At 35.2% G+C, this 21964-nt stretch overlaps 1 protein-coding gene across 1 annotated transcript; it reads left to right on the top strand.

Moving 5' to 3' along the window:
* Positions 1-330: 330 nt before the first annotated feature.
* Positions 331-21159, top strand: LOC147077668 (ionotropic receptor 84a-like). The gene is made up of 9 exons (XM_085940066.1): positions 331-529; positions 1607-1796; positions 3629-3804; positions 7886-8124; positions 12832-12970; positions 15121-15299; positions 15733-15840; positions 19310-19476; positions 20958-21159. The coding sequence occupies exons 1-9, from the start codon at positions 331-333 to the stop codon at positions 21157-21159; spliced, it is 1599 nt and encodes a 532-aa protein (XP_085796192.1).
* Positions 21160-21964: the final 805 nt, after the last annotated feature.

Raw genomic sequence — 21964 nt, 5'->3', positions numbered from 1 at the left:
GATTTATCTATTACAAATACATCCTCTAAAATAGGCCTTCAGGATTCAACTATTACGAATAATACATCTCCTATACTAGAACTTCAGGAATCAACTATTACTAATATATCTCCTACATTAGAACTTCATAATTTAACTATTACAAATACATCTCCTACACTAGAACTTCAGGATTTAACTATTACAAATATAAATCCAATACCAGAACTTCAGGATTCAAATATTATGAATACGTCTCCTATACTAGAACTTCATGAAACAACTCAACAGCCACCACCACCACCCCTGCTAAATGAAACCATTAAACTCGCATTTGGATTCATTACAAATATGGCAAACGTCATTACATTTGACACGGATGAAAAACCACTCATCTTCGGTGCAGATTATAAAGAACAGGTGCCACAAAAAAATTCAGACTTTTCAGAGAGCGCTGAAAAGTTTTTACTCAATAGTTGCTCAATGCTGAGTGATAGTGAAGTGGTTTACGCGAAGCTCGTTGATGGTGGTCGATTTAAGCTAAAACAAAGTAAGTTACTATTCAAATTACTAGACAATGTACCAATGCCACCTGTGAATAATACTATTCAGCTAATAGCTAACAATAATATTTTTTTTTATCATAGGCATACAAATATAGAGTAACAATATTCATAGTTGAATATTTAAATACAAATATAGTTTGGTATGTATATATTTCGAGAAAGCCGGTGTATTTTGCGTGAGTTTCATTTGTATTGTTTTCAGAGGTTAGAATAACAACATCGTGTGATCGAAATGCATAAACGTGACTAAGCGACTAACTTATTGTCAGCTGCGTACGTTTGGCAGACAGAGAGAAAGTGTATGTGTGCTACTATGCGTTACAGACAGACAAATATAATAATATATTTTTTAGAAGACCATTATATATTTATATAAAGGCTCGTAGCATTATTGGTTAATGAACAGTGGCGCGATACCAGTGGTTATACGCCTTCAAATCCCGTCGAGCATCGTATTTTTTTAGGTAGGTAGGTAGGTATTAGTCGTAGGTATTTTCAAGTTATGTGTGTTCAATATATGGAATGTTACATTCTCAAAACCTTGTGAATTATTCGTTGAACAAAAGAAATGGTTTATTTTTATATCCATTTTTTCACAGGCCGTCAGCGTATCGGTTAATAATTAGTCAGCGAGAAATGCCGACAGGGGAAAATAAGATTGTATATCACGTGCATTTCACATGAATCTAATTAACAATTGCAAATAAGACCTACCTCCTAGACCTAAACCTAGAAATTTACCTCAGTAATATCACCGAAGACATGGGATATTCAGTGTAAGCATTATTCAATCGTGAAGAGTTCAATAAATAGGCTATCATGATTGAACAAATAACTCACTCCGCTTTTCATTTGCATTGTATGTCACTCTGTATTACCGCGCATCGAGATAAACATCTAGTTATTATTATTGCATTATATCGCTTTAATTTAATTATAATTCAGTTCTTCGCACACATCATCATTATTCTCCAAGTAACACATCACTCATCACCTCATTACACCATCATCCACTTCCTTCCAAAACGGTGACCCCGAAGTTGTTAACATTTTCTTGGTAGTTTATAAAAGGCGTCCTAAAGCTGTCATGGTTGAAGAGGATTTTGGATGGTGGGATTTGGACTCCGGCATCACACACAACAACTTGACTGAAGTGACTGCGATCAGGAGGATTAATGTTGAAGGGACTGTTATTACAGCAAGTGTCGTCATAACTGCTAATGATACCGTACAGAATCTAAGAAATTATGGGTAAGTTTTACTTACACAAACACAACATTATTTCATTTACTATTCATCCCTACAGTGCAGTAAAGACAGAACATCCTTATCTGTAGCCATACTTGAGCCGTATCCTCAAATTTCTATATATGCAGTTAACCGTATCACAGTTTACCGTGAGATGTTGTAACATAAATAGATGGCCGCTCATCATCGAGATCAAATTCGTGTCTGAGGAAAAAACACTTTACAAAAAACGTTATTAAACCTACCTAAATTTAAAATAAATACAGAAGAAAATAGATTATTAAATAAATTGTAAATACAATCATATCGTATAATATGTGTATGTAGAATCTTGAATGATTCAAAAGTAGGTTAGTAAGTAGGTGGTCGTGAAATTCTCTAAGAATAACGCGTATTTTTTTAAATCTCAATGCTATACGGTCATCTGTTTCCGAGACGACAGTTCACGATGAAATACATAATAATATAATATATTTATAACGTCAACAATATAACGGTAATTTTCTACAATCACGTATCTCAAAAAACCCAACTTTACAGGAGAGGCAAAAAACAACTTTATACTCTCAGTTTTTAATTTGAAATAAATTTTCTTCTATGATTCGCATCGTGAGTGTAAAATCAAGGCATCTGCAAAAGACATATTTTGGATATATTAGGGTTTGAATTCGTTTTGTTAGGAGAAATAGACTTCCATAGAGAAACCATAATATTTGGTTTATATCTACAGTATCTTGTATGTTCTTTCAGTTACTTCACTTTTACATTATCAAGTTTACGACTTTTGCAGTTGTTTTATATTTAATCTCAAAATTGAAAAATTTGCAGATGCATTGGTTTTACACTCACGGTGCGAATATCTATTTATTATAGTTACACGTCATAATAATATGTTTATGAAAAAACGTACTTTTTCTTCAATCGATCGCAATACAGCTTTGACAGAACAGTCATGTCGTCGAAGGTACGATAATGTATCGCAACTATACGGGGAATCATTCCACCGTATTACTACAGTAAATACGTATTTTGACTTACGAGAAAAAACTTCAGTACAATCATTGGTCTGAGATCAGTTTTCTGTGTATGTACTTACAAACACGTATCTCAAGATATGAATTTATAATATTTATAAAAGTCTTTTATTGTTATACGAGTTTTTTGTAATTGCTTAAATCTATTAATATGTTATTAAGTATATTATTTTAAGGTACGTGTTTTTGGAATATGTACATATTATTATTCTGCATTTTTTGAGTAAGTAACTCAAAATTGCCAAAAAATGAGATACGTGTTTGTGGAAAATTAACAACGAATATATAATTTACTTGTTATCACGTTGGCTACGAGATACGGAGAAAATACAACGAACATCTTTCATCGTGGGACACTTATTCGTGTGCCGCAGTACGTGAAACATGAGTTCGTATAACATTTTATCAAATGACGAGTTCTTCGTTTGAACGTTTCACCGTGGAATACATTTGTACGTATCTTACAAAATGCGGCGATAGTTTGCAAATAATCCTGTTCCAATTAGATTAACCCTAACTAAACCTAACCTAGTAAAGACATATCTACATGTTGTAGCATACGTAAAAATATACTCAACGGTGAAATGTTTAACGAAGAACTCGTCATTTGATAAAATGTTACACGAACTCATGTTTCACGTACTGCAGCTCACAAATAAGTGTCCTGCGGTGAACTGTTTACGTAGAAATTTCCGGATACGCTTTTCACATACCTTTCCAATGCATTACTATTTAGGCTTAGGTCATAATAGCTACAAATACTAATTATTCATTCCAGTATATTATATTGTTGCTTTGTAGAAATAAAAAAGTCGATACGGTGACAAAGGCGAACTTCATTCTGGTGAACCAGCTAATTGAAGTCTTGAATGGGACGAAAGAATTCATCTGGGAAGGCTCCTGGGGATATAAATTGGAAAACGGAACATGGAGCGGGATGATCGGTGCAATGATAAGAGGACAATCGGATATTGGTGGTAAGAATATCGACTGACTACTAAATAAAATAAACTATTACTATACACCAGTAGCGAAGGGTGGAGGTAGGCCGTTAAGATTCGCAATAAATAGTGTCCGTTAAACTTTGTTGGTCATACGTATTTGTTTTTATTGAACTAAGACTACAATTGACAAATGGTGTTGCACAGAAAAGAAAATAAATATAACTCCGATCTCCTATTCTCCAAACGTTTGAAAGTGAAGCAGGATTTTAGTAGTGTGAGTAAATGTGTGGACGCACAAAAAATGACCTTTGCTGCACGCACAGAGCCGCATTATTGATGACTACTATTCATTAGAAAGACTTAATATGAAACATATTTTAAATACTTACATATTACTAATATTAGTTTTTTAACGCGTTTTTTAAATTAACATACATACTTATTAATTTCACACACAATTAGTTAGGAATAATATACTTTCTAGAAATTGAAAAAAGGATATTAATTTGGTTTTTTAGAAAGTATATTTATATGAAATGAATGAACATAAATAACACATTGTACAAAACAATTATGAAAAATATTAAATATAATTATAAAAATCCCATTCAACTTATACGTCACATAATATATAAGATTAAGTAATAACAAGATAAGTACAGCAATATTTACATACAACAGGTAATTCTAAATAGGTATAACATTAATCGCATTTATAATAATATATTAACAGAAAGTATACATTTTGTCTTATACCTAACTTACTGTCATCCATCAATTACACATTTTATTAATGGTGTGGGTTGAAAAAATCAATCTAATAAACAAAAATGATGGGACCCATGTAGGGCTTCCAATTATTATTAATCAGAGGAAAATTACTTACTATCCGGTTAGCGGTTAGTTTGCTTATTTACATTATTTACAATATATTTTTATACAAACAAAATTATTTACGGGCAAGACAAGACGTGTACTTACTCAATTTAGGGGATTAAGCAAAAAACCCAATGCAGTTGTCGATATCCAACAGCTCTATAGATTTGCCGTGGATATCTAAGCCACGCGTAATCCTTAAAGACCGCCGCGCTATTATTTATTCTATGGAATTTGACTCACACTATATCAATAACAATAAAAGTAAGCTATTTAAAGGGTAAGTACGTAATAAAGTAATTTAGGCAGGCGATTTTATTACTTGAGCGTAAGACTGAGTCGTTGATTATTTGTTACGACGCGACGTTTATGAAAAAGCTTTCACACGCTATTTTCGCTGTTTGTCTCTTTAGTTGTTCATATACCTACTAATAATTTTACCCGGTTTTCGGTTAGTTTACATATCCGCGGTTACCCGGTTAGCAGGTTTCAGTGAAAACAGGGTTGGAAGCTCTAGATCTATTTACACGCTATTCATTTTTCGTATACAAATATGAAAAACGACGGTACGGACATAAACAAGAAAATATTATACACGATTTATTCAATCGAGATGGGTATCCAAAACAAGGTACCTATTTGGAATGATAAAATGATCATGGCTATGTCAAATTGCCGATGGAGATAAGGTATGTCGACGCAGTATTAAAATTTGGAATAATATAGCTAGCCATGTGTTTGTTTTTTTAAATTCATAATCGGCGGCTCTCGTGGTGCAGTGCGTAAAGCACTGGCCTTCCATCCCTGATGATGAGTTCCAAGTCCAAGTCGTACGCCGTACTTGGTCCCGTGGACATCTGTTATGCCAAAAGTCAATAGTATAATATCATTAATTATTCACAAAATATTTGAAATCGTTAAACTTTGTACTATGTAATTAGTGTGTTTATCTCTTCATTTTATGATTAAAATGAATATTGACAGTAAATAAATGCACATTTACCTATGTTTATTGCATATGCAACTGTATAAATCATTATGATAAACGAAAACAGTTATAATTGATTATAATAAATATAAAGTAAGTATCTAATATTCCCTGTCTGAAATGCGGCCCTGTTATCCAAACAAAACACACGTATTATATGCATACAATGGTGTGCGTCCCACTTTCCAAATATATGTAATCTTGCTTGTGCGTAACGTCAAATACCATGCGTAAAATAAATTTTAATGCATGTTAAGATATTGACATATATATTCAAAATAAAAATAAAAATATGCTTCCTTGTGAAATGTAGTTGCGCTATTTGTTTTATTTTTCATATTTGTATCGCTACTACAACTTTTTACTGAACATATTGCCATTTTTAATTTTAAATGAACATAAAACCGAGAGCTCTGAGAGCAGTTGTCAGGCCGACGCACAAGCTTAGAGTGACGTTTTCTGAACACGCGGCTTAAGTTTACCTTACTCGAGATCGGTTGCTTGCGTAACCTTACCGGTTGGGTATTTCAGTTCCCATTATTTCTGAGTTCCCTGTGGTGTTGGTTAGTTTTTTAAAAATCAATTAACTCTGCCTAACCAAACCATAACAATTTTGGTATACTTTGAGCGATACGACAAAATTGTGCACACTTTTTTATTTATACTTATTTGTTTTCGTTGTATTAAGAATACATATTACACATATTGTTGCATTCATGTGGTCAGGTACCATAAATACAAGAATTAATATGTGTCACTATCAGTGGCGGCTCGTGGATATTATATCTGGGGGTGCTGCGGTTGATTAAAAGTAAAAATATATGATTATTTGGATTATATTTTACTATTAATTAACATCAAAATTATTAAAATTAAATATTATAAGTATATTATAAAATTGATTCTTCTGTCTTTTTTCCTTGAAAGAATGTCTATCACCTTTTAGTTGCTCTCGACATCACTGTCGCGAATTGCGCCGCGCGTCGTTACTAGCTCAGAGCCGCTGTCCTGACAACGTTTGCAACATGAAAATTCTGACTAAGCGGAAGTACCAGACTAAGCTCTGAGCGGCGAGCCCCGCTCTCCTATTCTGCTAGGTCTAGCAGCCTGAGATGGTGTCAGATGACATCTTGAAGGCCAAAATCCAGAATAGACTTTGCATATGACGCCAAATTGATATCGACAGTAATGACTTGCAAATTTTAACAGTGACAAATCAGCGAAATGTCAAACGGCACCGTCTCTGCATATAATTTTATTAAAATTCAATACCATCTCATTCGGACGCCAAGCTGTCTGCAAGACCTAGCGAGATAGACTGGCAAGAGCCAGCTGGCTCAGCTAGTCTATAATATTTACGAACGTCTATTTATTTTTCAAATATCATTCGATTGCGTAGCGCCCAGTTTTCCCTGCGTCAAATCGTCCTAGACCCTTAAACACACACCGATAATATATTCTATTACAATGCATTACATAGAACCATATCTAATTATCTAATCCCTCATTGTAGCCATCATTTAATATGAAACAGATGTCACAATACAAAAAAAAATCATCTACAATAACTATAAAGTATAAAATAAAACATCCTCTTATAGCAATTCACACAATCCTAACGGCCATATTTCTGATTGTCAAATAACATTTGCAGTTTTTATAACTATTTTGATAACGATAAATTGCATCCAAATAAATGTACATTCGAATACAGTATCTTCTTCTTATTGTGCCATCCCCTAGCGGAGGTCGGCCACCATCAAGGCGGTCTGACCTTTGTCGTCTGCTACCCGGAACAGTTCAGTGGAGCTGCACTCGTACCAATCACGGATGTTCTTAAGCCACGAAATGCGGCACCGTCCTCTGCTACGTTTCCCATTGATCTTTCCTTGAATGACAAGTTGGGGAATGCTGTATTTTTTGTCCTCTCATAATGTGGCCGAAGTATTGTAGTTTCCTGGTTTTGATACTACGTAGAACTTCTTGGTCCTTCCCCGTTCGATTAAGAACTTCAACATTTGTCACCCGGTCAGTCCAAGGAATTTTGAGGATGCGTCTATACAGCCACATCTCGAAAGCTTCAAGTCTCCGTGACATCTCTTGGTTTAGCGTCCATACTTCCATAACATAGAAAAGAATTGAGAGCACATAACAACGTACCATGCACAGTCTCAGACCTAGGACCTAGGACGCCGGATACAATATAGATATAGGAATACAGTATAGATGCAAACAACGTTGTGTTTACAGGTTCCACTCTCTTCTTCACGATAGAGCGTGTACCAGTGGTAGACTACATTGTGATGACCACTCCGACCATCGCAAAATTCATCTTCCGCCAGCCACCTTTATCGTACGTCAGGAACCTCTTCCTGCTACCCTTCAGGTGGACTGTATGGATGGCTTCCTCGGCCCTCGTGATGTTAATAATCGTCGCGACTTATATAATCGCCCTATGGGAAGAGAGAAAGCCGAATAATGTGCCAAGGGTAAGAATGAAAACTAGATTTTAATATATGATATATGATTATTCAAAGGCTTGAGAGATGACAATACATATAGTTTTCCGGGACTGATGCTTCGCTCAATGTATTTTTGCGATTGAATAAGTAATCTGTACATGAGAGCCAATGTATCTTAAGTCCAAAAATAACACTTTCGGGAAAGCGCAAATAAGATGAATTGACTCTGGAAGATATTATAGTAATATCATCATCATCATCATCATCAGCCTGAATCTATCCACTGCTGGATGAAGGCCTCTTCAAGTTGCTTCCACTTCTCTCGGTCCTGTGCATTGCGTTGCCACGTACTTCCGCAGAACTTTATCATTTCATCGATCCAGCGGCCTCTAGGTCTACCTTGTGGACGTTTTGTACTTCTTGGATACCACTGGATGACTAGATTTGTCCAACGATTGTCTCTTCTTCGAGCTATGTGTCCAGCCCATCTCCATTTAAGGCTTTTAATAAACTCTATTACATCGCAAACCCTTGTCTGCTTCCTTATCCACTCATTCCTCTTTTTGTCCTTTCGCGTTATGCCCAGCATGCACCTCTCCATACCACGTTGTGCTACTCTAAGTTTCTGGATCTCTCTTTTACTTAGGGTCCATGTTTCACACGCATATGTCATCACGGGAAGCACACACTGGTTGAACACTTTGCGCTTTAGGCACAGTGGAAGGTCACTTTTGAAGACATTATTCAGGCGGCCAAAAGCACTCCAGCCTAGCTTTACTCTGCGAACAATTTCATCAAATATACATCCATCTATAGATACTTGTTGTCCCAGATAGATGTAGCTTTTCACCTGTTCGAGCTGAGTGCCATTGATGAGGATCTCTTTTTGGCCTGCAAAGCAGTTGAACATGACTTTCGTCTTTGTTACATTTATTTTCAAACCTACTTTGTTGCTTACTTCAGCGAGTTCCTGCATTCTGCTTTGGAGGTCTTCTGAGTCTTGCGAGAAAATTACTATGTCATCGGCAAAGCGCAGATGACTCAGGTATTCTCCATTTATGGGGATCCCTTTGTCATTCCAGTCAAGTTGCCTGAATAAGTCTTCAAGGGTAGCTGTAAATAGTTTAGGTGAGATTGTATCACCTTGTCGGACTCCTTTGCTGATAGGAAATCTGCGCGATGGTTTATGGAGATTTACAGATGCTGTTGCGCTACTGTATATATTATTGAAAATATTTATATAGCGTCCAGGGATTCCTTGTTTTCTGAGTGCGTCGAGTATTGAACATTTCTTTATCGAATCAAACGCCTTCTCATAGTCTATAAAACCCATGCATAGTGGCAGTTTGTATTCCTGGTACCGCTCTATGATTTCTCTGACGACTTGGATATGGTCCATAGTGCTGTATCCTCCTCTAAATCCGGCTTGTTCTCTCGGTTGGTTCTCGTCTAGTACATTTTGCAGACGGTTTGAGAGAATTTTTGTGAACGTCTTGTAGAGAATAGGGAGTAGACTTATTGGACGATAATTTGCTAGGTCTTCTCTGTCACCTTTTTTGTGAAGAATGACAATGCTGGCATTTTTCCATACCTCTGGGACATCCTCTTTGCATATGCAGGCTGTGAACAATTGTGCAAGTACTTCATTTGCATCCTTTCCTGCTTTTTTGAGGATATCTATCGTTAAACCGTCTTCCCCGGGGGCTTTCCCACTTTTCATGTAATTTAAAGCATGGGTTACTTCCCAGGATGTAATTTCGGGAGTATGGTCTTCCGAATTTCCATTTCTCTGAAGATCTAAGTCTATAGTCGTATTGTCAGTGTCATCACTGTAGAGATCGCTGTAGAACTCTTCAACTCGGCTTAACAAGTGTTCCCAATTTCTGACGATAGAACCATCTTTTGCTTTTAGTGCTGTGATTTGACGTTTTCCTATCGACAAGCATTGCTTGTTTTTGTTTAAACTTCTGCCTGCTTTCACAATTGCTTGTATGAGGTTTACATTGAATTTACGAAGGTCTTCTCTAATCTTCCTTCGGAGGGTTTTGCAAAGTGATGAAAACTCCATATCGTTTTGCGCCTGTCTATCGCTCTTGGTTTTCCTTCTCTGCTCCATAAGATTCAATGTTGCCTTCGAAAGCTTGGTGGAAGGTGTAACTTCTGAGCTTTTTACGCCTGTTTTTTCTGCACATTGTAGAATAATATTCGTTATATCCTCCGCGTTGGATAGGGAAACGGTTTCGTTCTCATCTAAGAAAGCCGATAGTGCATTTTTGAGTTCATTTTGGAATTCAGTATTGTTCTGCAGGTATACGCGAGCATTTGACTTCTTCTGCAGTTTGGATCTTTCTGATTTGACGTTCAATCTTATCTTACATCTCACCATCCGGTGATCACTGCCGGTGTTAAACTGATTGATCACCTTACAGTTTAAAAATGTATATTTTCTGTCAGTGAGGATGTAATCGATTTCGCTGGTCCTTCCTGTCGGGCTTCTCCACGTCCATTTACGTGTAGGTTTATGTTGAAAAAAGGAATTCATGATGTGAAGATTGTTGGTTTCAGCAAACTCTACAAGCATGTCCCCTCTACCATCCCTTGAGCCATGTCCGAAATGTCCGACCGCTACGTCATCTCTTTGGTATGATCCAATACGTGCATTGAAATCTCCCATTATGATGTTGAAGTGGCATTTACTTTTATTTTTCAAGGATGTTATTTCCTCGTAAAACTCTTCCACTTTTTCATCAGGATAGCTCTGTGTCGGAGCATATACTTGCAAAATCTGAATGCGGTACCTAGCATTGATTTTAAGTATCACGCTTGCGACCCTGTCAGAAATGCAGTTGAACTCGACTATGCGGTCCCTCCAGGCTTTGTTGACAACAAATCCAACACCGCTCGTGCGTCCTTCATCGGTTCCTTTGGAGTACAGCACATGTCCGCTTTGTAAAGTAATAATACTCTCACCTTTACGCCTTACTTCGCTGAGTCCGACAACATCCCAGTGGATATTCCGGAGCTCTTCTTGAAACTCTACAAGTTTGGCATCGCTGGACAATGTTCTTGCGTTATATGTAGCAATGGTCATCTGTTGGCAGCCTTTTCCGGGTCTCCGGGGATTTTTAGCACCCTCTGCCTTCCTTCGCTGATCGCTGCCGTGATCAGTATCAGGTTGGCCTCCGGAGAATGAGGGCCGGGTTCTAGAAGTTTTTGTTTTCATATGAAGGTTTTGGACATAACACACCACGCTGTCCAGACGGGTTGGTGTGTGGTTTTTCTGTCTGGGTGATCCTTCCCGTAGGCAGTAATATATTGTATAATATATAAGTAAAAAATCATCACGTGAATCGTTTTTCGGCATTCCTTGTAATATGGAATATGAAAAATAATTACGTCGACTTGCAGTGCAGTCAAACTAAAATGGATTAATAGCATATTATTATTATTTAGGGCCCAAGGGTTTCCAACCTTATTTTCATCAGGAGGTTATTTATAGCCTAAAGTGGAATGGCGGCCATTTTTTTCAATGAAACTTAGGCAGAAAGTACAACATATTTATATGACAAATAAATGTTATTTTATTTTTTTTAAATCCTTGTATTTAGTAATGGAGCTTTTAATATAAATTAAAAACATTAATAAATATAATTAAAAATATGTGAAAATATGTTGTATTAATTAATTTGGGCACGTCTTAAAATAATGTCAAACACAAAAATTCAGTGTATTGTGACAACCAAACATGCGTATAGTTCTGCATCGTTATCCCGCTAGGCTGCAGCACGCCAATTCTTGAATGAAGCAGTAAAAAACACCGCTTTAATGAAGCATTAATGAAGCACGTAAAATTTTTAGTTTTACAGGAGATATTGTGTGTATAAAGCTTCGAACGACTTGCATTCGTGCGAGTGAGAAAGCATTCAGCATGCTTATACCTTATATCCATGCGTTAGAGTAAGATAGAAAGTAAACATGCCAAAACAAACCGTTTGTGAATTGTTGAAGTACGTAGCCAATTAATCAGTTACATCTCCAATATAACAATATTACAACATGGAATTTCCGTTGTATTTTGCAAACAAACATGTGTGTTTCTGTATTACAAAATCACAATAAATATTTAAGTGAGAATTTAAACACAAACTTATACTTTCAGCGGTAATAGTTGTGTAAAAGATAGAAAAAATAGAATAACAGCCTGCTCACTACGTACAAATTTTTGACGTTTAATAATATGTCAAAGTCAAATGGAGAGTTACTAGCGCCTCTATCGGCAAAGCTTGTATAGTTAAATTGCATACTGTAGTCGACACCACCGGTCGACTTTTTATATACTTCGTTGTAGCAGGTTTGCGTTTAGGTTGTGCAACCGGTAATACTACTTCATTCAAGAATTGGCCTTCAGGGTTTAACAAAGCGCCAAATGTATGCACGTTTAAACATTTCTGAATTTAATTAAGTTGCTTGTTCAACCATATACTCGTATATCGACGATAAATTTAATGCACTCAATCAAACAACAAAGGGATTATATTGCAACTATTATAACAATTATCATAAAATGCACAAATGTGTTTGCGGATTGAGTCCCCTTAAGCACAGATTCAGAAATCACTCTTATATGCTGAGACACCTGTCTCAATAATCATAGAATATTATTTCAAAAACATTCACACTAAAATCTGAGAACTGTATTAGTTTCATATTATTATTTCTGGTTTTGTATTCTAGCCAAAATTTCCTTGTGAAGTATGTGGGAAATATGACTGCGATACAACCCATTTAACGGGAAATATATCTGACGTCACCATGTTGGCGGTTGGCGCCATTTCTCAGCAGGGAAGTACAGAAGAACCTAAATCGTTGCCTGGTTAGTTGAACTCATTTTTTTTTTTCATTGATTTGCTGTTTACAGAGTGTAATATGTTTGGTACTAAGTTTATATGTGTGTCATTTAACTGTATTTCTCAACCGGAGGTCATGTGATCCTAAGCGCAAACCTACTACAACGAAGTATATTAAATGTCAACCGGTGGTGTCGGGTACAGTTTTATTTTATATTTTATTGCCATCTGGTTGCGATCGACGAAAGTTTTTAGTAACACATTTTTAGAAATTCATGGTAGATGCCTGTAGATGCCTTTAGATGGCGTTGAAGTCACGTTTGATCGTAAATTGAGGCAAAGAATTCGCCTTAAACGTCAAAAATTTGTACGTAGTGAGCAGGCTGTTATTCTATTTTTTCTATTACCGCTGAAAGTATTATTTTAAGTTTAAATTCTCACTTAAATATTTATTGTGATTTTGTAATACAGAAACACACATGTTTGTTTGCAAAATACAACGGAAATTCCGTGTTGTAATATTGTTATATTGTAGACGTAACTAGCCTGTTTAAAGATTAATTGGCTACGTACTTCAACAATGAATGATTTAATCATGCAACGTTAACAGTAAGTACTGATTAAATATGAAGTCATTACCAAAATGGATAAAAATGTTATTTAATTTCTATGACATTCACAAACGATCCGTTTTGGCATGTTTACTTTCTATCTTACTCTAACGCATGGACATGAGGTATAAGCATGCTGAATGCTTTCTCACTCGCACGTATTGATGTCGTTCGAAGCTCTACCCACTCAATATCTCCTATAAAACTAAAAATTTTACATGCTTCAGTTAAGCGGTGTTTTTTAATTGCTTTGTTCGTGAATTGCCCTTCAGCTGGGGCACGGTCTAAAACAATCGTGACTCCGCGACGCAAAGATTGTGCAAATGACGCGTGCAGAACAAAACATAATTTGTCATAAAAAGTCAACATGCGTCCATTTAATGTTATGTTTATTGTTCTATTACTACTAATATTAATATATTCATTGACATGTTTTCTTTTCCAAGTAAATGGGTAACGTTTTATAGTCATCTTTACACGATTTAAGAATTCATTCCCACGTCGCATCACAAAACAAAATGACGTATTCACAGCTCAATTTTCACTCTCCGAATGCCAGAAATTTCGTCGCACCTATGGTTGAAAATTATTTGCCGTTTCACTGAAGTACCGTCTTAACTAAAAACTATTAAAACTCAAGATGTAGGTTACTATATAATTGATGTAAATAGAAGCGATCTTTGTTTGTCGCTGATGGCATTACAATCGGATACTAAAGAACTTCTTAGTATGCATCTGTCACGATAAACTTAATAAAGAAACGTCATTTTTATAAGAAATATTAATTTTAATACTTTAATTTATTAGAAATCCATTGTTTATTTAAAAAATAAACATTACGTGTAATTCTAATGGATTCAAGCTCTGTAATATTCCATTTAAGTCGTTTTTTGCGACCCAGGTTTCGCCTTTCGGCATCTTCAGGCGTCGTGTACACTCACCAAAGGCAAATACACACTGACAACGAACACCCTTAACTCTACCTTATATAGTAAATCGATAAATAAAGTAGGTAAAAACTCCATTACCTACCTATTTAGTCAGAAATTACAACAAAAAATACAATAAACAAATTATGAATAGCTGAAGTAAAAAACCTAATTAGTGGTGAGTGTACACGACGCCTGAAGATGCCGAAAGGCGAAACCCGGGTCGCAAAAAACAACTTAAATGGAATAGTACAGAGCTTGAATCCATTAGAATTTAAATTCAAATTCCATCAAGTACCTTCGGTCGAAAGTATTAATATTAATATTACGTGTAATGTTTATTTTTTAATTGTCTTTTCCGAGCTATTGTGGGTGAGAGTAGGGCACAAAAAAACATTAGACCCAAAAAAGAGCCATAGGCTGAAAAATGTTTAGAAACACTACTTTAGATGACTAGACATCTGATATATTAGAAGTATCGATTGATTCTTCTCCCAAAATGTGAAACTAACCTAACCTAACCTAACCTAACCTAGCCTATAATTAATTATTGGTAATACAAGTTGGACGGCATGACATTTAAAACATAATAATATGTAAAAAGATGAAGATATTATTATATTATTTAAATTCCAGGTCGTATTTCAACGATGATCATGTTCCTCGTCCTGATGTTCCTCTACAATGCATATTCAGCCAACATCGTTGCGCTGCTGCAATCACAGTCTGACAGCATTAAAACCCTCGCTGATCTCCTCCACTCCAGGTTCAAAATGGGAGTCCACGACAACTTGTACAATAGATACTTCTTCCCGGTATTGTATAACTGTCTTATTGTCTAATTCATAATTCAATATTTTCCAAGCCACTTTCAATCCACCGATCGCCATATTCTTGTGGTCTTCACTCTTCACAACCTATAATCTTTCATTGTCAAGTTTTTTTTTCCAAATTTGATTATCTCATCAATTCAGCGGCTTTGTATGTACGCCTTTTTTAATAATTCAATTGCGCATTGTATATTTCAATCAGGCAAACATTCATTTTTACAGCAATATAATATAAGATTTGTACGTGTATTTCTTCACGCATTTCATTAATGTGTAGCAGTGCCCAGATATCCGTTTTCCAATTAATCGTCGTCTCGATGGCGTCGTTCAGATGGCGGGACAAAAATTTTGCTAGACACCTTAGTGAAGCTGAATTCGAGGAATTATCTAATTTTACTAATAATTATATTTATCGCAGGCAATGACAGAACCGGTCCGTCAAGCAATATGGCAGCAAAAAGTCGCCCCCAAAGGAACTAAACCACGTTTCATGGAGCTTGAAGAGGGTGTAGAAGAAATGCGAAAGGTAAAAATAATTATTACTCAAGAATGCTGAAGAAACCTTTCATTACATAAAGGAAGCAGAAATAAATGAAAGTGAAAGTGAAAAACGCCTACAACAACTCATATCAATTTGTGAAAAGTTTCACATGCTAAATAGCCTGCATCTGTCAAAAGCCACAAACATTTCAACACTAATGTAGATTATTTCAATCAGTCAATTCCAATAATTTTTTCAATGTATATTTTGTTGCAAAAATAAATCTAGAAACATTCATTTTTTATGAAAATTGATAGTACTATCTTATTTTGTTACATACTACAAACATCGACCAATCAAACACGAAACGTGGTCGTCTGATACTGAAACCAAAGCATCGACGTTATGACGTATTATGTATGTTATATGATAATTCAGGAGCTGGTCTTCAAATAAATAAAAAAACTGTTTTTAGTGATTCGAGGGAATTATTCAATGATAAAATCGTCATAATAATATTATAAGGTACTTATCATTTTACAGCAATTATTTATATTGTATTAAAAAAAATGTTTATTTTTCTTTCACAATTTTTAGATCAATTAAACAAAATATAAATCTTCAGAAATTTTACACGTAGATGGATTTACTGGCGGTAGTACGTATTATCGCGACCATAACGATAAAATGCAAATGTAAACATGAATTAACGTGCATGTTGCAAGTTGCATGCATGAAACAAAAAAATCTGCGGCTTTTGAATTTTCACGCGAGTTGCATGACGTATGCGTATGCGCAGTAGAACGATAGTGGCAAACGTTCCATAAAAATATACGAACTACATAGCGCCGAGCATTTTGACGTTTACCAATTTTCACGACCTGTCAAATAGCACCGTACAATGACATATTCTTGCTTATGTATGATACTAACTTGTATAATAGCCCGGCGCCACGCTCCGAAACCAATAATGGTTATGCTGCACCGCACGGCCACAGCCATATTTTTTTATAATAATACTAGCTGAAGTACCCGGCTTCGCACAGGGTCGCTTCGTGGTTATATTTATCTTAGATATTTGAAAAATAATAAAAGGTAAATATTTTTTTAATATTAAAATATCTGTGTAATACAATATGGCAATATGAAAATAATTCTAATAAGAGTAAAGGTCAAACATAAGAACACTAAAGTAAAATCGAATCCAAAATATGAAAACGTTATTAATGTTATTAATATGTAGTAAAAAAAAAAAAAAAATTAGATGGAACAAACAAACAACAAACTTTGTATTTTATATAATTTTCCTTCACCTTCGCAGGTGTGCGCACAACAACTGACAAAAGTTTCATCGCAATCGGATGAATGGTATAGGAACGCATACGAATAGTAGAAGAAGATGATTTTCTAATTCAGAAATCTTTGTGGGCATGCGCATGACAACTCACCAAAGTTTCATTGCAATCGGATTAATGGTATAGGAACGCATACGAATAGAAGAAGAAGAAGATGGTTGTACTAATTCAAAAACCTTCGCGGGCGTGCGCACGACAACTCACCAAAGTTTCATTGCAATCGGATGAATGGTATAGGAACGCATACGAATAGAAGAAGATAGAATAGAAGAAGAAGATGGTTGTACTAGTTCAGAAACCTTCGCGGGTGTTGGCACAATTACTGACAAAATTTTTATTGCAATCGGATGAATGGAATAGAAACGCATACGAATAGAAGAATATAGAATAGAAGAAGAAGAAGAAGAAGAAGATAGTTGTACTAATTCAAAACCATTGCGGGTGTCACCACAACAACTGACGAAGGTTTCATCGCAATCGGATGAATGGTGTAGGGACCATACGAATAAAAGAAGATAGAATGAAGAAGAAGAAGAAGGAGATGGTTGTACTGATTCAGAAACCTTCGCGGGTGTTGGCACAATTACGGACGAAAATTTTATTGCAATCGGATGAATGGAATAGGAACGCATACGAATAGAAAAATATAGAATAGAAGAAGAAGAAGATGGTTGTACTAATTCAAAAACCATTGCGGGTGTTACCACAAAAACTGACAAAGGTTTCATTGCAATCGGATGAATGGTATAGGGACCATACGAATAAAAGAAGATAGAATGAAGAAGAAGAAGAAAGAGAAGAAGAAGAAGATGGTTGTACTATTTCAGAAACCTTTGCGGGTGTTAACACAACAACTGACAAAGGTTTCATCGCAATCGGATGAATGGTATAGGAACCATACGAATAAATGAAGATAGAATGAAGAAGAAGAAGAAAATTATGACTTTTCTAATTCAAAAACCTTCATGGGTGTGCATACAACCACTTACCAAAATTTCATTACAATCGGATGAATGGTATAGGAACCATTCGAATAGAAAAATATAGAATAGAAGAAGAAGAAGATGATGATTTTTCTAATTCAGAAACCTTTATGGGTGTGCATACAACCACTTACCAAAATTTCATCGCAATCGGATGAATGGTATAGGAACGCATACGGGACAGACACACAGACAGACAGACATACAGACACACAGACATTCATTTTTATATATTAGTATAGCCTATACTCTTCGCGCAAGTGCAAGCAATAAGTTTACAAAGTTTTATCGCAATCGGATGAACGGTATGGCTGCGCATTCAATACGAACAAACAAACACACAAACACACAAATACACAAATATTAATTTTTATATATTAGATATTATATAATATCAAATCAAATTTAAATCAAATCAAATTTATTTATTTTACATTATAATAAACATAACAAATTACCAATTCAAAGCGTTCACGACATGACATAAAATAAGTTTTAACAATTTTTTAAATAAAAATGCAGAGAAATGTGACTTAATAATACAATAAGTAATAAAATAAGAAATAAAGTAAAGCGATGGAAGCACACAGAGTGAACTATCGATAGACCATATTTTAAAAACTTATAAAACAACGTCCACCTAAATTCACCCTCACGTAAGTAAAATAATATATCATTATCCGAAGCGATTTCATTAAACATGGTCATTGCCCTCCCAATTGGCATCACCAATGGCAGGTTAGTTCTGCACCTTGGGAGAACAAACAACGGATGCCCTCGCTATGATATAATATGAGTATTATTTCGAGATGCGTTGCGACAACTGAACAACAACTGAAGTGAGGAGTAAGATCATATTAACGCGCGTGTTTGAACATGTACCGAACCGAAAAAAAAACGATTTTTTTCGGTTCGGTTCCGCTTTTTCTGTTTTCGGTTTTCAATTCAGTTCCGCTTCGAAGCCCTGCTTAAAACAACATAATAATGTAGGTATATCTCCGAAGCCAATAGTTGTGGACATATATTTTTATTTTATTATTATATCTACTCCCAAATTAATATTAACAAGGTAGGTAGCTATGTAAATTTGCTAAAGACAAATTGAATATCTTTAGCCACTGTTTATTGTCAAACAATTATAGCATAGCCCTTTCTGATTGTTTGTTTTCTCCTCAGGGTCTCTTTGCATTTCACGTGGAGACAGGTGTTTGCTACCAAGTAGTCAGTGACACATTTCTGGAAGAAGAAAAGTGTGGCTTGGTCGAAATACCGTACCTTCTTGAACCATATCCTTGGTTCACAGTCCAAAAGAATACTTCGCTTAAGGAACTGTTTAAAATAGGGTAAGATTTATTTCATAAATACAAAAATAATTATAAAATAAAAAGCACTTTTTAAATGCCACGTTTTTAAATTTTCTGTTGGATCATAATATAAACTTGACAATGCTATGTATTAATAATTTAGGACAAATAAGGCAATTGTCAAAAAATCATTTTTTTGCTAATTTGCGGGGAACTACAAGGTATTACCTATCTGTTAATTTTCTATTCCATCTGATTCTTTACACTCTCTCACTATTTTTTTTTCTATCAATACAATTGCTCTCACGATATTATATAACCACAAATGCATCTCAAAGTACTTTTATAAATAGGAATTGAAATAATTACAAGATAAAAAGAACTTTTTATATTTCACGTTTCTAAATTTTCTGTTGAATCATATAAACTTGACAATTCTATGTATTAATAATTTAGGACAAATAAGGCAATTGTCAACAAATCATTTTTTTGCTATTTTGCAACATACAAACAAATATAGAATACTGAAATGTCATTTTGATTTCCATAGTAACGCGCGTATATATCAATAATTTTGTTGCTAGGACCACCCCCTTAGCAACCAATAATAGTGAATAGGATTACGGATTTCTTCCGAAATAACTTTTCATACAAAATATAATTAACTGAAAATGAATTCAATTCTACTTAAAGATGGCTAAAAGTATTAAAATAATGCATTGGCATCGTGTTTTGATATATTCTAAAAGTTTCAAATGTCTAGCTAGTCGGGAAGTTAGTTAAAAATCGATTGCAAGATTTGTACTGGATAAACAACCACCGGACAAACAAGAATACGAGCTAAGAGAAACGTGGTAATAATATTTCTTTAATATGTGTCGTAAGCACATTAAAATAAGAATATGTGCAAGATGGAGACAAAATAATATCTACAATAATAATGAAATTGATCTACATTTGTAACTTCGAAGTGTTTACCTTTTGAGCGTTTTGCCTGGTCTCATGATACCTAAGCATATTTTTAATGTTATTTTTGATGGCCGAGCGGGTAACGTGACGGCCTGTTATGTCGTGGATCTTGGGTTCAAATCTGGCGAAAAGGCGAGTCTGGCGAAAAATAATCACAGCTTTTGTTTCAATGATTTTTCAATTGAATGAGAAATCTGTTAATACAACATCCACACTGTGGATGGGTTACATGTAACCTAACCTAACCTAGTAAAGACATCTCATAAAATTCGCCACATGTTGTAGCATACGTAGAAATATACTCCACGGTGAAATGCTCAACAACTCACGTTTCACGTACTGTGGCGCACGAATAAGTGTCCTGCGGTGAACTGTTTACGTACAAATTTCCTGATACGCTGGAGAGGTACCTATTCTTAGGATCCAACAAAAAATATTTCTAAGCTTTCTCTCATGTATGTGAGCCCATTAAATAATTGTTACATTCTAAAATTTAGTAAATGATTCAATAAATAATAAAAATGTATTTATGTACAATTATTATGTTTTAGTACACGGCGCATTCTCGAGGCTGGTCTTCAATCCCGACAAATACAGCGACTATACACGAAGAAACCCGAGTGCAGCGGAGGTGGTGGGGGGTTCATCAGCGTGGGCCTCAACGAAATTCGTCCGGCCCTGGTGTGGCTCGGTGCTGGGTTTTTCGTTGCTATAAGCCTGCTGGTCTTAGAGAAAATCTATACAATGAGGTAAAATATGATACAGGCTTTGAGATCAATTATTTTTTATAATAAGTAGTTAAAATTATTATCATTAACACAGTCACAGTATAACGACTCTTGAATGAAGCTTTCACTCACGTGGCAAGAAGAAAAGGCAAAAAGAAAAATCAAAAACTATATTTTGTATTATTGCCTTATGGCAATAAAAGATGATATTAAAATATGGTAGTGGTTTAAGTAACTTGGAAAATCCTAAAAAACAATAATTGGATTTTGAAATACCCAGCGCTCGAAATGGAAAAAATAGCGAACTGGAGCGCTCGACAGTTTTCTGAAGATTTTTACATAATAAAATTATCAAAGTTTATGTGTTTTTTTTCTTCATAAAAATAAGTGTGTTAGATTTTCTATTATATGGCCTATCCAGCTCAGACGGTCAAATTATTTATTCCACGAGACGGAGCGATAATTTTACCGATTTCACGAACAGGAACGGCGCTCCGGTGCGTTCCGGTCCATTTCGAGCCCTGGAAATACCACTACTTAGGCTTCATTATTATCTATAATATTTCTAATAATATATAACTCAGGTTTTTCAAAGTTATATTTTCTTGGAAAAAAATATTAGTTTCACAGACATCACAACTAAAACTTGGATTACTCCTGATGCTACAACATAATTAAATCATATTAAGACCATTGGTTGGGCTTATTGATCCCAATCTCATCCTTAAACCCGCAAAAATATGTCATACCTACCATCCTTATTATTATTGCCATCCAGGCACTTAACAATCACAGAATCAGCAGACCGTGATTTAATGACAGATAGTTAT

Source organism: Rhyacophila brunnea, unplaced genomic scaffold (assembly GCF_057557595.1).
Source record: "Rhyacophila brunnea isolate RB1 unplaced genomic scaffold, BYU_Rbru_1.0 scaffold_12, whole genome shotgun sequence".
NCBI classification, from domain to species: Eukaryota; Metazoa; Arthropoda; class Insecta; order Trichoptera; family Rhyacophilidae; genus Rhyacophila; species Rhyacophila brunnea.
This window is presented reverse-complemented; position numbering and strand designations above follow the sequence as displayed.